At 44.3% G+C, this 16,412-nt stretch overlaps 1 protein-coding gene across 4 annotated transcripts in view; it reads left to right on the plus strand.

The window, feature by feature from the left end:
- Nucleotides 1-16,412, plus strand: part of hmcn1 (hemicentin 1) — a 223,525-nt gene that overhangs the window by 140,436 nt on the left and 66,677 nt on the right. For all 4 annotated transcript variants that reach the window (XM_036978737.1, XM_036978740.1, XM_036978739.1 and 1 more), the window contains exons 35-45: nucleotides 2,138-2,292; nucleotides 2,722-2,845; nucleotides 3,072-3,173; nucleotides 3,921-4,097; nucleotides 5,104-5,255; nucleotides 5,386-5,509; nucleotides 11,216-11,391; nucleotides 11,630-11,726; nucleotides 14,974-15,096; nucleotides 15,362-15,517; nucleotides 15,627-15,911. In XM_036978737.1, the coding sequence (XP_036834632.1) occupies nucleotides 2,138-2,292; nucleotides 2,722-2,845; nucleotides 3,072-3,173; nucleotides 3,921-4,097; nucleotides 5,104-5,255; nucleotides 5,386-5,509; nucleotides 11,216-11,391; nucleotides 11,630-11,726; nucleotides 14,974-15,096; nucleotides 15,362-15,517; nucleotides 15,627-15,911 (1,671 nt within the window). The remainder of the gene's footprint in view (nucleotides 1-2,137; nucleotides 2,293-2,721; nucleotides 2,846-3,071; nucleotides 3,174-3,920; nucleotides 4,098-5,103; nucleotides 5,256-5,385; nucleotides 5,510-11,215; nucleotides 11,392-11,629; nucleotides 11,727-14,973; nucleotides 15,097-15,361; nucleotides 15,518-15,626; nucleotides 15,912-16,412) is intronic.

The following is a 16,412-nucleotide window of genomic DNA, read 5'->3' on the forward strand; positions in this document are numbered from 1 at the left end:
CTTGCCGTACGGTTGCAGAGAGAACAGTCTATGACTTAGGTGACTGGAGTCTCTGACCATTTTTTGTGCTTTCCTCTGACACCGCCTGGGCCGTACGCACTTCCCTCTGTAGCGCCTTACGGTTAGATGCCGAGCAGTTGCAATACCAGGCGGTGATGCTCCCGATGGTGCAGCTGTAGAACTTTTTGAGGTTCTGTGGATCCATGGCAAATATTTTCTCCTGAGGGGGAGAATGTGTTGTCGTGCCTTCTTCACGACTGTCTTGGTGTGTCTGGACCATGATAGTTTGTTGGTGATGTGGACACCAAGGAACTTGGAACTCTCGACCCACTCCACTACAGCTCTGTCGATGTAAATGGGGCCCTATTTGGCCTGCCTTTTCCTGTAGTCCACAATCACCTTCTTTGTCTTGTCCACATTGAGGGAGGGGTTGTTGTCCTGGCACCACACTGCCAGGTCTCTGACCTCCTCCCTATAGGCTGTCGCATCGTTGTCGGTGATCAGGCCTACCTCTGTTGTGTCCTCAGCACACTTAATGATGGTGTTGGAGTCATGTTTGGGAGTACAGGAGGGGACTAAGTACACACCCATGAGGGGCCCCAGTGTTGAGGATTAGCGTGGCAGATGTGTTGTTGCATACCCTTACCACCTGGGGGAGGCCCGTCAGGAAGTCCAGGATCCAGTTGCAGAGGGAGGTGTTTAGTCCCAGGGTCATGAGCTTAGTGATGAGCTTTCTCGGCTTCGTCTTGGCTGTGTGCTTAGTGTCGTTGTCCTGTTGGAAGGTGAACATTTGTCCAAGTCTGAGGTCCTGAGCACTCTGGAGCAGGTTTTCATCAAGGATGTCTCTGTACTTTGCTCTGTTCACCTTTGCCTTCATCCATGTCTAGTCTCCCAGTCAGGTTTCCTACAGACGTGACGCTTGGCATTCAGGCCAAAGAGTTCAATCTTGGTTTCATCAGGCAAGATAATCTTGTTTCTCATGGTCGGAGAGTCCTTAGGTGCCTTTTGGCAAACTCCAAGAGGACTGTCATGTACCTTTTACTGAGGGGTGGCTTCCGTCTGGCCACTCTACCAATAAGGCCTGATTGGTGGAGTGCTGCAGAGATGGTTGTCCTTCTGGAAGGTTCTCCCATCTCCACCTAGGAACTCTAGATTTCTGTCAGAGAGACCATCAGGTTCTTGGTCACCTCCCTGACCAAGACGCTTCTCCCATGATTGTTCAATTTGGCTGGGCGTCCAGCCCTAGGAATAGTCTTCCAGACTTCTTCCATTTAAGAGTGATGGTGGTCACTGTGATCTTGGGGACCTTCAATGCTACAGCCATTTTTTTGGTACCCTTCTCCAGATCTGTGCCTCGACACAAACATCCCGGAGCTCTACGGACAATTCCTTCTACCTCATGGTTTGATTTTTTCTCTGACATGCGCTGTCAACTGTGGGACCTTATGTAGACAGGTGTGTGCCTTTCCAAATCATGTCCAATCAATTGAATTTACCACAGGTGGACTCCAGTCTAGATGTAGAAACATCTCAAGGATGATCAATGGAAACAGGATGAATCTGAGCTCAATTTCAAGTCTCATAGCAAAGGTTTTGAATACTTATGTAAATAAGTTATTTCTGTTTTTTATTTTTAATAAATTTGCAAACACTTCTAAAAACATGTTTTTGCTTTGTCATTATGGGGTATTGTGTGTGAGATTACTGTATGTTGCTATGTCGTTCATTTCATGGTGTGATGTTGTTTATCTTTTGCTCTAAATGGAAGACCTGGGCTGAATATGTTGTAGTTTTTTCATGCATGCTCTTTGATAATATTGAATTATGGTATGTCTTTTACTATAATTCTGGTATTTTCCTATAATTCTGGTATTTTACTATAATTCTGGTATTTTACTATAATTCTGGTATTTTACTATAATTCTGGTATTTTACTATAATTCTGGTATTTTACTATAATTCTGGTATTTTCCTGTGGAATCTGTTTTTCTCTTTGCCTCCCCAATATCCTCTCCATTTGTCTGTAATCACTCTCTATGTTTTCTTTCTTCCACTCTTTTCTCCCCTTTCCTCTCTCACTCATTCGTCTCTTCGACCTATCCTCTCTCTCTTTTAATCTCCCTCTCTTTCACTCCAGTCCCTCCATCCATCCGCTCCACCGGTGCCTCTGAGAGGTCTGTGGTCCTCCACAAGCCCATCAGCCTCCAGTGTGTTCCCAATGGCACCCCTCTCCCCAGCATCACCTGGCTCAAAGATGGCCGCCCTGTGGACACAGCCCAGGAGCACCTGAAGGTACAGGACATGACTCTACCTCCCCATTTGGCCATCTCTGATACTTTTGTTCTAGCTCCCCCCTTTGTTCAGGTTTATTATTATTATAAGTCCCAGTTACAGTAATACTCTAGATCTTATTGTTATTCTTAGTCCCAGTTACAGTAATACTCTAGATGTTATTGTTATTCTAAGTCCCAGTTACAGTAATACTCTAGATGTTATTGTTATTCTAAGTCCCAGTTACAGTAATACTCTAGATGATATTGTTATTCTAAGTCCCAGTTACAGTAATACTCTAGATGTTATTGTTATTCTAAGTCCCAGTTACAGTAATACTCTAGATGGTATTGTTATTCTTAGTCCCAGTTACAGTAATACTCTAGACGGTATTGTTATTCTTCCAGCTGGTCAGATGAAGTTCATGTGTGTGTTTCCGTGTTTCCATAGCTGGAGTCGGCCGGTAGGACACTGCATATCACGGAGGCCAGACTAGAGGATGCTGGGAGATATACATGTGTGGCAACGAACGCAGCAGGAGAGACCCAGCAACACATCCGCCTCAGTGTCCATGGTAACAGCAGATCCAAAACTCCCCAAACTCTCACTAGGTTTCTCTTCCTGTCTGTCTACCTCTCCTTTTCCATACTTCTTCACCTCTTCCTCTTGCTCAGTGTCTCTCCCAACCATCTATTTCTTGTTCACTCTCTCCCTCTCTCTTTCACTCTTCTGTCTCCCTCTCCCACACTCTCTCTGCGTCTGCTGTGTCTGCTACTAAACCATATTATGCCATTCTACAGAGCCTCCAAGCGTCCCTTATTCTGGAGAGACCTTCAATGAGACCATCATAGCAGGCTACCCCATCCAGCTGGAGTGCAAGGCCACAGGGAGTCCAGTTCCTGGTAAGACCTCTCCAACCCTAACCCTTGACTTCTACTAAGTTATATTATTTATTTCAACATAAAACCACATACCAATGTGGTACCATATACCAATGTGGTACCACATACCAATGTGCATATTCAACTTTTTTTATTTTCAAAACAGCAGGTGTTTCTCTAAAGAGCTAATATCACAGGAATATTTTCACAAGCAAGCTGTTTTAAGCAATTGCAAGCTTCTAAGGAAGGCATTTTATTACAGAGAATTTATTTCACCTGCATCTATGCCCCCTTGGCAGACTGGCTATGTTGGCATGGTGATCTGTAGTCTAGTTTATGGATCAATAAGAGCAGCCTGTTGAGAACCAATAAAGCTTTTAGATTCAATACTTTATGGCAATATTTTATACTTTATTCAGTACTTTATGGCATTATGTTATACTTTATTCAATACTGTATGGCTGTAAAGAAAACTGGATGGAGAACAACGGATAGAGGCTAGCTGTGTCTACATGTGGTGAAAACAGTGGACATACTTTCATCCTTCCTTTTCATCTCGTATCTGAGAAGAACTGAATAGGTCTTTAATATTATACCCCCAAAGGTAAACTAGACTGCAAATTCCATACAGCATCTATCCATCATATTTCTTTCACACTGAGAAAAGCCAGACAAGCTTAACTTAAAGAATGAAGGAAGAGGATAGATTTCATGAGCATCTGGACACCGTCTTTACCTGTCTTTTCTTATCTGTGTCGATGCGGTCAGCCATTACCTGGTACAAGGACGGTCGCCCTCTAACCAGCGCAGCCGGGGTGACCATCCTGAAGCGCGGTCAGCTGCTGGAGATCGACCGTGCTCAGCTGTCCGACGCCGGGCTGTACCGGTGTATAGCGGTCAACGTGGCCGGAACCTCAGAGCTCTCTCACAGGCTGCAGGTGTACGGTGAGTGAACGTCCACATAAACTACTACGACAGCAGCATGACCACATTGTGTTGGTCAGATGTGTAAAAGAATGGATGAATGGAGGATCAGGTTGGGTCAGTGCCCACCTGACAGATGCAGGTAATTAGTTACACACTGACAGACAAATACTGATGCCTTTGGACCAGTCAGCCAATAACATGTTGCTGTCTCGATTCAATGGGCTTTTGAGACGGGGATGTCAGAACACTCTTAACCCAGTCCCAGTATAGCAACGCTCAGTGAACATTAGACACTGAAGGATGATTAAAACACATTAACATCCTATTAAATCCTTATGAAGGCCTACGGCATTATTCTGCTTTGTGGGAGAAACAGACCCATTTATCTACCTCTTTCATGTGAACACAGGATTTGATGATGAGGATGATAAACAATGTGGATCACCAGACAGGGTGATGTCATCAGATAAGGCCATGACTAGAGCTTCTTTTCTAGGGGAATCTTAACATGAGAACACCGCATTAGTCGAAATCTCACATTGACACCAGTGCATGATGGACATGAGTAACGTGCACAGATCTGAAGTTAGGATTGGTCCCTAGGAGTGTATGAGACATGTGAGACTTAAATGGCACCCTATTCACTATATAGTACACTACTTTAGTACACTACTTTAGCCCATAGGGCTCTGGTCTAAGGTAGTGTACTATTTAGGGAATAGGTCTAAAGTGGTGTACTATATAGGGAATAGAGCTTTGGTCTAAAGTGGTTTAATGTATAGGGAATAGGGCTCTGGTCTAAAGTAGTGTACTATATAGGGAATAGGGCTCTGGTCTACAGTGGTTTAATGTATAGGGAATAGGGCTCTGGTCTATAGTAGTGTACCATATAGGGAATAGAATGCCATTGGAGATGCAGCCTGTGTGTCTGTCTGTGTGTGTCTGTGTGTGTGTGTGTGTGTGTGTGTGTGTGTGTGTGTGTGTGTGTGTGTGTGTGTGTAATGCTCCTCTACTCGCCTGGCAGTGCCCCCTGCCATCTCCAGCCGCAGTGCCATGGTGACGGTGGTGGTGAACGACCCTGCCAGGCTGGAGTGTGAGGCCACCGGCGTTCCTCTGCCAAGTCTCACCTGGCTCAAAGATGGCAGCCCTGTTGCCAGTGTCTCCGATGGCATACAGGTAACCGCCCAGCTCCTCAACATTTGTGTGTGTGTATGTGTGTGTGCATATGTGTCTGTCTGCGCAACTGTTCATTTGTGTGTGTGTGTGTGTTTTTCTGACCTGTGTGTGTGTCTCTCCCCCTCTGTAGGTGTTGTCCGGTGGTACAGTGCTGTCTCTCAGCAGTGCTCAGGTCAGTGATACAGGGAAGTACACCTGTGTGGCCGTCAACGCAGGAGGAGAGCAGCAGAGAGAATATGACCTGAGGGTGTACGGTGAGTCCAACCTCCCTCTGACTGAAACACATCTCCATGATCACCTTTAGATACTGCTTCCAGTTGTGTACTATCAATCCAGTTGTGTACTATTAATCCAGTTGTGTACTATCAATCCAGTTGTGTACTATCAATCCAGTTGTGTACTATCAATCCAGTTGTGTACTATCAATCCAGTTGTGTACTATCAATCCAGTTGTATACTATCAATCCAGTTGTGTACTATTAATCCAGTTGTGTACTATCAATCCAGTTGTGTACTATCAATCCAGTTGTGTACTATCAATCCAGTTGTGTACTATTAATCCAGTTGTGTACTATCAATCCAGTTGTGTACTATCAATCCAGTTGTGTACTATCAATCCAGTTGTGTACTATCAATCCAGTTGTATACTATCAATCCAGTTGTATACTATCAATCCAGTTGTGTACTATCAATCCAGTTGTGTACTATCAATCCAGTTGTGTACTATCCATCCAGTTGTGTACTATCCATGCAGTTGTGTACTATCCATCCAGTTGTGTACTATCCATCCAGTTGTGTACTATCAATCCAGTTGTGTACTATCCATCCAGTTGTGTACTATCCATCCAGTTGTGTACTATCAATCCAGTTGTGTACTATCAATCCAGTTGTGTACTATCAATCCAGTTGTGTACTATGAATCCAGTGCATGAAAACACATTTTAGTCACCAGAGACATGATCTTATTTAACCCAGTACTCTCTATAAGAACTTAGTTATTATTTTAGGTATTATGTTGTCTGTTATTGTACCAGCTCTACTGCATGACAGGGGTCTCCAACCTTTTTGAGCGTGAGAGCTACTTTAAAAAAAAATGAAATTAAATTAGTCATGAGCTACTAATATTTTTCAAACTTTCAAATATGAACATTCTTCTCCTCGCCCTTGTAACTCTTTCCAGGTCATTACTGTTCAAGAGAAAGTAGGGCACTATGTTTTCTGTCAATATACCTGGTAAAATAATAGTTCATAAACAACTCTAAGGCGGGCCATATAAAATCCGTAATTCTTTCCCCAAGTTGTTTTATATTTTCTCAAATTATGTTTTCTCAGTTTTATTTTTCCTGGTTTTAGATTTTTTTGTGTTTTTCACTCTCAAAATCACAATTGTTCATGGAGAAACAGCGAAATTGGAGTCCATGCCAATGATTAAATCACATCGGAAATCCTTTTATTTTGGTGTGGAAGAAATATACTGTATGACATACTTATACAAAGATATATTAAAATGTATGGAATGCTGAGTACCTCATCCGTGAGCTAATTTGTGGAATGTTCAAAGCGAGTCCAGTAAACATAACATAAAGGATATACACGGCAACATTTTAATGACTGTTCAAAGAAGCTTTGACATGGCCATACTCCTGGGAAGGAAGTATGGTTTGTGTTCCAGTTTGGCATTTCAATAAACCTTGTCGTTTTTGCTTAGAGAGTTGATGTTGACAGCCAATTCGTTTTGAAAATACTACATTTTAATCATTTTTCTCAATTTAAAAAGAACTTGAGAGAAGTGATTGGAGTGTCATGAAGAGTTTCAGACAGATTGGCTCAGTGTGTGTGTGTGTGTGTGTGTGTGTGTGTGTGTGTGCGGGCGCACGCGGGCGGGTATGAGTATGTCCAGGTGTGTGTGTTTGGATGTGTGTGCATTTGTGCGTGCCTGTACCCAAAATGCCCATATGTCTTCTGTTTCTTTAAAAAGATCAAAGGATGGCGTCCAGAGAAATGAAGACAGATTTGTTGTGGTAATTGCTACCACTCTAGAACGACTTCCTGTGTCTGGCCAAATAATCCTGCCAGCTAGCCTGTCTAAACCTTTCACATGACACGTGTGTTGTGTCTGTCTAGAGAAATACACATTTGAGGAGATTGGCTTTTAGTCAGTCCAGATTAGAAACGTTGTGGAAGAGAAATCAATAATATTGAGGACATATTTTAGGATTAGGCTGAAGCAGAGGTTTTTGATTGGCTTCAAAGTGGGATTACAGAGAAATTGCCTCTCATAACTATTAGACAGAGTGATTCAGTGTTGAAGTCAGAGACAGGGCCATTTTAAGGGAGGAGAACAGACATTTATTTTGTTTTCATTCTGAGACCTCTCTCTCTCTGTCTCTCTCTCTGTCTCTCTCTGTGCCTCTCTCTCTCTCTCTCTCTGTCTCTCTCTATCTGTCTCTCTCTCTGTCTCTCTCTGTGCCTCTCTCTCTCTGTCTCTCTCTCTGTCTCTCTCTGTGCCTCTCTCTCTCTGTCTCTCTCTCTCTCTGTCTCTCTCTCTGTCTCTCTCTGTGCCTCTCTCTCTCTGTCTCTCTCTCTCTGTCTCTCTCTATCTGTCTCTCTCTCTCTCTGTCTCTCTCTATCTGTCTCTCTCTCTCTCTCTCTGTCTCTCTCTCTCTGTCTCTCTCTCTCTGTCTCTCTCTCTGTCTCTGTCTCTCTCGCTCTCTCTCTCTCTCTCTGTCTCTCTGTCTCCTTCTCTCGCTCTCGCTCTCTCTCTCTCTCTCTCTCTCTCTCTCTCTCTCTCTCTCTCTCACACACACACTATTTCTCTCAATTCAATTCAAGGGGCTTTATTGGCATGGAAAACGTGTTTTACCATTGCCAAAGCAAGTGGGGTAGATAATATACAAAAGTGAAATAAACAGTAAAAATGAACAGTGAAAATTACACATACGGAAAGTTCAAAAACAATAAAAACATTACAAATGTCATATTATATATATATATAGTGTTGTAACAATGTACAAATGGTTAAAGTACACAAGGGAAAAATAAATAAGCATAAATATGTAGATATGGGAGTTTATTAAAATTGGGTTTGTTTTCGAAGTCTTTGTGGATCTGTGTAATCTGCATCCCTGTCTCACCCCACTGACCTTTTTTTTTCCAATTTTAACCGCACACTTGTTGTTTGTGTACATGGATTTTATAATGTTGTATGTTTTACCCCCAACACTACTTTCCATCAATTTGTATAGCAGACCCTCATGCCAAATTGAGTCGAAGGCTTTTTTGAAATCAACGAAGCATGAGAAGACTTTGCCTTTGTTTTGGTTTGTTTGGTTGTCAATTAGAGTGTGCAGGGTGAATACATGGTCTGTTGTACGGTAATTTGGTAAAAAGCGAATTTGACATTTGCTCAGTACATGATAATGCAGAGGATTTTCCCAAGGTTGCTGTTGACGCATATCCCACGGTAGTTATTGGGGTCAAATACAGTGCCTTGCGAAAGTATTCGGCCCCCTTGAACTTTGCGACCTTTTGCCACATTTAAGGCTTCAAACATAAAGATATAAAACTGTATTTTTTTGTGAAGAATCAACAACAAGTGGGACACAATCATGAAGTGGAACGACATTTATTGGATATTTCAAACTTTTTTAACAAATCAAAAACTGAAAAATTGGGCGTGCAAAATTATTCAGCCCCTTTACTTTCAGTGCCGCAAACTCTCTCCAGAAGTTCAGTGAGGATCTCTGAATGATCCAATGTTGACCTAAATGACTAATGATGATAAATACAATCCACCTGTGTGTAATCAAGTCTCCGTATAAATGCACCTGCACTGTGATAGTCTCAGAGGTCCGTTAAAAGCGCAGAGAGCATCATGAAGAACAAGGAACACACCAGGTAGGTCCGAGATACTGTTGTGAAGAAGTTTAAAGCCGGATTTGGAAACAAAAAGATTTCCCAAGCTTTAAACATCCCAAGGAGCACTGTGCAAGCGATCATATTGAAATGGAAGGAGTATCAGACCACTGCAAATCTACCAAGACCTGGCCGTCCCTCTAAACTTTCAGCTCATACAAGGAGAAGACTGATCAGAGATGCAGCCAAGAGGCCCATGATCACTCTGGATGAACTGCAGAGATCTACAGCTGAGGTGGGAGACTCTGTCCATAGGACAACAATCAGTCGTATATTGCACAAATCTGGCCTTTATGGAAGAGTGGCAAGAAGAAAGCCATTTCTTAAAGATATCCATAAAAAGTGTTGTTTAAAGTTTGCCACAAGCCACCTGGGAGACACACCAAACATGTGGAAGAAGGTGCTCTGGTCAGATGAAACCAAAATTGAACTTTTTGGCAACAATGCAAAACGTTATGTTTGGCGTAAAAGCAACACAGCTCATCACCCTGAACACACCATCCCCACTGTCAAACATGGTGGTGGCAGCATCATGGTTTGGGCCTGCTTTTCTTCAGCAGGGACAGGGAAGATGGTTAAAATTGATGGGAAGATGGATGGAGCCAAATACAGGACCATTCTGGATGAAAACCTGATGGAGTCTGCAAAAGACCTGAGACTGGGACGGAGATTTGTCTTCCAACAAGACAATGATCCAAAACATAAAGCAAAATCTTGAATGGAATAGTTCAAAAATAAACATATCCAGGTGTTAGAATGGCCAAGTCAAAGTCCAGACCTGAATCCAATCGAGAATCTGTGGAAAGAACTGAAAACTGCTGTTCACAAATGCTCTCCATCCAACCTCACTGAGCTCGAGCTGTTTTGCAAGGAGGAATGGGAAAAAATGTCAGTCTCTCGATGTGCAAAACTGATAGAGACATACCCCAAGCGACTTACAGCTGTAATCGCAGCAAAAGGTGGCGCTACAAAGTATTAACTTAAGGGGGCTGAACAATCTTTATGTTTGAAGCCTGAAATGTGGCAAAAGGTCGCAAAGTTCAAGGGGGCCGAATACTTTCGCAAGGCACTGTATGTCTCCACTTTTGTGGATTGGGGGGGGATCAGTCCTTGCTTCCAAATATTGGGGAAGATGCCAGAGCTAAGGATGATGTTAAAGAATTTTAGTATAGCCAATTGGAATTTGTTGTCTGTATATTTGATCATTTCATTAAGGATACCATCAACACCACAGGCCTTTTTGGGTTGGAGGGGTTTTATTTTGTCCTGTAGCTCATTCAAGGAGAATCCCCTCTCTGCCTCTCTGTTTCTGTCTGTCTATCGGTCTGTCTTTCTCTCTCTGTCTGACTCTCTCTCCGACTTTCTCACTCTCTTTCAATTTCTCTCTCTTTCTCTCTTTTTCTCTCTCTTTCTCTCTCTCCTTTTTATTTTCTCTCTCTCTCTCTTTCTCACTCTCTCCTTTTTATTTTCTCTCTCTCTCTCTCTCTCTCTCTCTCTCTCTCTCTCTCTCTCTTTGTCTCTCTCTCTCCATGAGGTCAGTGTCTGGGTCCGATAACGGCCCAGTGCCAGCTACATCGTGGGAAACATAGTCAGCTCTTGACAAGGAGTGACAACCAAAGTTCAAGAACTGTCTTGGAACTCTAGCGAGAGGAACTGTTCTAACCAGATCCTCTGAAGCTTTAACAGATGGTGAAAGCCTGTTGAAGTGACTCAGCCTGGCTCAGTTCGTTATCTGACTTTATCTGACAGCAGCTCATTGTTAAGCTGATCTAGCCCAGGATGTAGTGGTACCATATAGGACTGGCACCAGACTTATACATTGTCAGAGCTGTGGAATGGCATTGTTTGGTGCTTAGGTGTGGGTAAGAGTCAACAAGTCAATTTCTTCAACTTTATTGAGGTATATTTTTGGGACCATTTTCTCCAGGGGTGAAAATGGGTTCAACTTTTAAGTGAGTTAAGGAATTTTACATTGTTGGGTTCCCACTTTCCAGTGTGACTTTTTATTGTCGCTGACGCTGCTTCTGTGTATTTATGTGTTACAGTGCCACCCAACATCATGGGTGAGGAGGTGAATGCCACTGTAATGCTGGGTCGCTCGGTAGAGCTGCGTTGCCAGAGTGACGCGATTCCTCCTCCCACTCTGTCCTGGCGCAAAGATGGCCGCCCGCTCTTCAGGAAGCCAGGACTGACCGTGTCAGAGGATGGGAGTGTGCTGAAGGTACGGTCCAATTTCTATCCTTCACTCTCTTTCTCTCTCTCTCACGCTCTCTCTCTCATTCTCTCGCTCTCTCTCACGCTCTCTCTTTCTCTCTCTTTCTCTATCTATTTATATCTAACCCTACTCTCTACACACCTCTCTGACTCTCCATGCCTCTCATTGATTATTGATTTTGACTGGTAGGTTGACAGGCCTATCCTATCTCTTGTATCTTACTCTCTGTGAATGTGATTGGCAGATTGACAGTGCTCAGGTGCAGGACTCCGGCAGATACACCTGTGAGGCCACCAATATCGCTGGCAAGACTGAGAAGAACTACAACCTCAATGTCTGGGGTGAGTTGCTGCTCTGTCTGTCTGTCTGCCTGCCTGCCTGCCTGCCTGCCTGCCTGCCTGCCTGCCTGCCTGCCTGCCTGTCTGTCTGTCTGTCTGTCTGTCTTCCTGTCTGTGCACATCATGTGTTTTCTAAATAAATTGTACTGAATAAAAATATAAACACAACAGGTAAAGTGTTGATCCCATGTTTCATGAGCTGAAAAAAAAATCATGCACAAAAAGCTTATTTCTCTCAAATGTTGTCCACAAATTGGTTTACATCCCTGTTAGCATTTGTCCTTTGCCAATATAATCCATCCACCTGACAAGGGTGGCATATCAAGAAGCTGATTAAACAATATGATCACTAGACCCCATGCTCACTCGGCTACGTATGCCCCTAATGTCAATATGCCTTGTCCATTGCTATTTTGGTTAGTGATTATTGTCTTATTTCACTGTAGTGACACATGCAGGGACCTCACCTGGTTTAAATGGTGTCTCTAGAGACAATACCTCTCTCATCGTCACTCAATGCCTAGGTTTACCTCCACTGTATTCACATCCTACTATACCCTTGTCTGTACATTTTACTCTCTGTTCCGAACGTACTAGACGACCAGTACTTATAGCCTTTAGCCGTACCCTTATCCTACTCCTCCTCTGTTCCTCTGGTGATGTAGAGGCTAATCCAGGCCCTGCAGTGCCTAGCTCCACTCCCATTCCCCAGGCGCTCTATTTGTTGACTTCTGTAACCATAAAAACCTTGGTTTCATGCATGTTAACATTAGAAGCCTCCTCCCTAAGTTTGTTTTATTCACTGCTTTAGCACACTCTGCCAACCCGGATGTCCTAGCCGTGTTTGAATCCTGGCTTAGGAAGGCCACCAAAAACCCTGACATTTCCATCCCTAACTATAACATTTCCCGACAAGATAGAACTGCCAAAGGGGGCGGAGTTGCAATCTACTGCAGAGTTCTGTCTTACTATCCAGGTCTGTGCCCAAACAATTTGAGCTTCTACTGAAAAAAAAACACCTTTCCAGAAACAAGTCTCTCACCGTTGCCGCTTGCTTTAGACCACCTTCTGCCCCCGGCCGTGCCCTGGACACCATATGTGAATTGATCGCCCCCCATCTATCTTCAGATATCTTCAGATCTATCCTCGTACTGTTAAGTGACCTAAACTGGGACATGCTTAACACCCCGGCCGTCCTACAATCTAAACTAGATGCCCTCAATCTCACACAAATGATCAATGAACCTACCAGGTACAACCCCAAATCCGTAAACACTGCACCCTCAAAGATATCATCCTAACCAACCAGTATCTCAGCGATCACTGCCTCATTGCCTGCATCCGTAATGGGTCTGCGGTCAAACAACCACCCCTCATTACTGTCAAACGCTCCCTAAAACACTTCAGCGAGCAGCCTTTCTAATCGACCTGGCCTGGGTATCCTTGAAGGATATTGACCTCATCCCGTCAATAGAGGATGCCTGGTTATTCTTTAAAAGTGCTTTCCTCACCATCTTAAATAAGCATTCCCCATTTAAAACATTTTGAACCAGGAACGGATATAGCCATTGGTTCACTCCAGACCTGACTGCCCTTGACCAGCATAAACACATCCTGTGGCGTACTGCATTAGCATCGAATAGCCCCCGCGATATGCAACTTTTCAGGGAGGTTAGGAACCAATATACACAGGCAGTTAGGAAAGCAAAGGTTAGCTTTTTCAAAAAGAGATTTGCATCCTGTAGCTCAAACTCCCAAAAGTTCTGGGACACTGTAAAGTCCATGGAGAATAAGAGCACCTCCTCCCAGCTGCCCACTGCACTGAGGCTAGGAAACACTGTCACCACCGATAAAGCCACGGTAATTGAGAATTTCAAGAAGCATTTTTCTACAGCTGGCCATGCTTTTCACCTGGCTACCCCTACCCTGGTCAACAGCCCTGCACCCCCCACAGCAACTTGCCCAAGCCTCCCCCATTTCTCCTTCACCCAGCTGCAAAATCTGGACCCCTACAAATCAGCCGGGCTAGACAATCTGGACCCTCTCTTTCTAAAATTATCCGCCGCAATTGTTGCAACCCCTATTACTATCCTGTTCAACCTCTCTTTCGTATCGTCTGAGATCCCCAAAGATTGGAAAGTAGCCATTGTCATCCCCCTTTTCAAAGGGGGAGACACTCTAGACCCAAACTGTTGCAGACCTATATCTATCCTACCTTGCCTTTCTAAGGTCTTCGAAAGCCAAGTTAACAGACAGATCACCGACCATTTCGAATCCCACCGTACCTTCTCCGCTATGCAATCTGGTTTCCAAGCTGGTCATGGGTGCACCTCAGCCACTCTCAACGTCCTAAACGATATCATAACCGCCATCGATAAGAGACAGTACTGTGTAGCTGTATTCATCGACCTGGCCAAGGCTTTCGACTCTGTCAATCACCACATTCTTATAGGCAGACTCAACAGCCTTGGTTTCTCAAATGACTGCCTTGCCTGGTTCACCAACTACTTCTCAGACAGTGTGTCAAATCGGAGGGCCTGTTGTCCGGACCTCTGGCAGTCTCTATGGGGGTGCCACAGGGTTCAATTCCCGGGGCGACTCTTTTCCCTGTTGATTCTCTGATCCACCTCTATGCAGACGAAACCATTCTGTATACTTCTGGCCCTTCTTTTTACACTGTGTTAACTAACCTCCAGACGAGCTTCAATACCGTACAACTCTCCTTCTGTGGTTAACGTTGATTTGAATGTGATGAGGTTTGAATAATGTGATGAGGGTTGAATAATGTGATGAGGGTTGAATAATGCGCGTAATGTGATTAACGTTGAATAATGTGCGTAATGTGATGAGGGTTGAATAATGTGATGAGGGTTGAATAATGTGATGAGGGTTGAATAATGCGCGTAATGTGATTAACGTTGAATAATGTGCGTAATGTGATGAGGGTTGAATAATGTGATGAGGGTTGAATAATGCGCGTAATGTGATTAACGTTGAATAATGTGCGTAATGTGATGAGGGTTGAATAATGTGCGTAATGTGGTTAACGTTGATTTGTATTGTGATGAGCGTTGAATAATGTGCGTAATGTGATGAGGGTAGGCTACCCTGCCGCCCCAGTATTGTGATGTATTGTATTGTATTGTGATGAGCACCCCCGTTTTTTTCTTATTGTTATGACAGGTTACTCGATTAACACTCCGTTCATAATGCCATCCCAGTAGTGTACATATTCCCTGTGTATCCCCAGTCTCTCCCAGTATCCGGGGTTCAGAGGATGTGTCGCCCATGACAGTGATTGAGGGAAGTCTGATCACTCTGGTGTGTGAGTCCAGTGGCATTCCACCTCCCAGCCTCACCTGGCGCAAGAACGGTAAGAAGGATCTGTGTGTGTGTGTGTGTGTGTGTGTGTGTGTGTGTGTGTGTGTGTGTGTGTGTGTGTGCGTGTGTGCGTGCGTGCGTGCGTGCGTGCGTGCGTGCGTGTCCAGTGGCATTCCACCGCCCAGCCTCACCTGGAGCAAGAATGGTAAGAAGTATCAGTGTGTGTGTGCATGCGTTTGAGAGTGTGTGTATGACTGTGTGTGTGTGTGCGTACGTGTGCAGTTGTTTATCTTTGTGTGTGTGTATTTTTCTCTCAGGTTCAGAGTTGAAGTCGGACTCGAGGGTCCGGGCCCTGTCGGGGGGTCGTCAGCTACAGATTTCCGGTGCTGAGAGGACAGACTCCGCCTCTTACACCTGTACCGCCTCCAACGCCGCCGGCAACGCAGCCAAGGAGTACAGCCTACAGGTGTATGGTACGAAAATAGTACAGAAACCTCACAGTGCTAAAAACGTGTGTGTGTGTGTGTGTGTGTGTGTCCTCAGGGGGGCATGTTCTTCACTCACTCTCTCCTCTCACTGCAGTCCGCCCTTCCATCAGACTCAGTGAGGGGACCGCAGGAAATGACATCACCATGACAAGGGGAGGAGACATCACCCTGCAGTGCGAGGCCGACGGCGTGCCCCGCCCAGCGGTCACATGGTTGAAGGATGGTAGACCAATCACAGGCCAGCGTGGGGCTCAGGTGCTAAATGAGGGGCGGCTACTACAAATCAAGGACGCCAAGGTTTCGGACACGGGGCGCTACACGTGTGTGGCGGTGAATGTGGCGGGACAGGCCGACGGCAAGCATGATGTCAACGTACACGGTAAGACTCTCGTCAACATAGCATAACTTAGAATAGAGAGTGGAAGGGAGGGGGTGATGCATTACACTGGACTATATGGCTGAAAGAAATGTATTCTGTACCTGCTAATATTATGATATTTTTGTGTCTCAGTTCCTATCAGCAGTTTGTGACCACATTCTGTACATGATATATGGTGTGTGTGTGTTTTGGTTTTACTATCCTTGTGGAGACCAGAAGTCCTCACCAGGATGGTAAAACAAGGAACATTTGGACAAGTGGTCCCCACAAGAATAAATGCTATTTTAGGCTTAGGGGTTAGGTTTAGGGTTACAAATTAGGGTTAGGTTGAGATTTAGGCTTAGGGGTTAGGTTTAGGGTTACAAATTAGGGTTAGGTTGAGATTTAGGCTTAGGGGTTAGGTTTAGGGTTACAAATAAGGGTTAGGTTGAGATTTAGGCTTAGGGGTTAGGTTTAGGGTTACAAATTAGGGTTAGGTTGAGATTTAGGCTTAGGAGTTAG

This window comes from Oncorhynchus mykiss, chromosome 5 (assembly GCF_013265735.2).
Source record: "Oncorhynchus mykiss isolate Arlee chromosome 5, USDA_OmykA_1.1, whole genome shotgun sequence".
Lineage (NCBI taxonomy): Eukaryota > Metazoa > Chordata > Actinopteri > Salmoniformes > Salmonidae > Oncorhynchus > Oncorhynchus mykiss.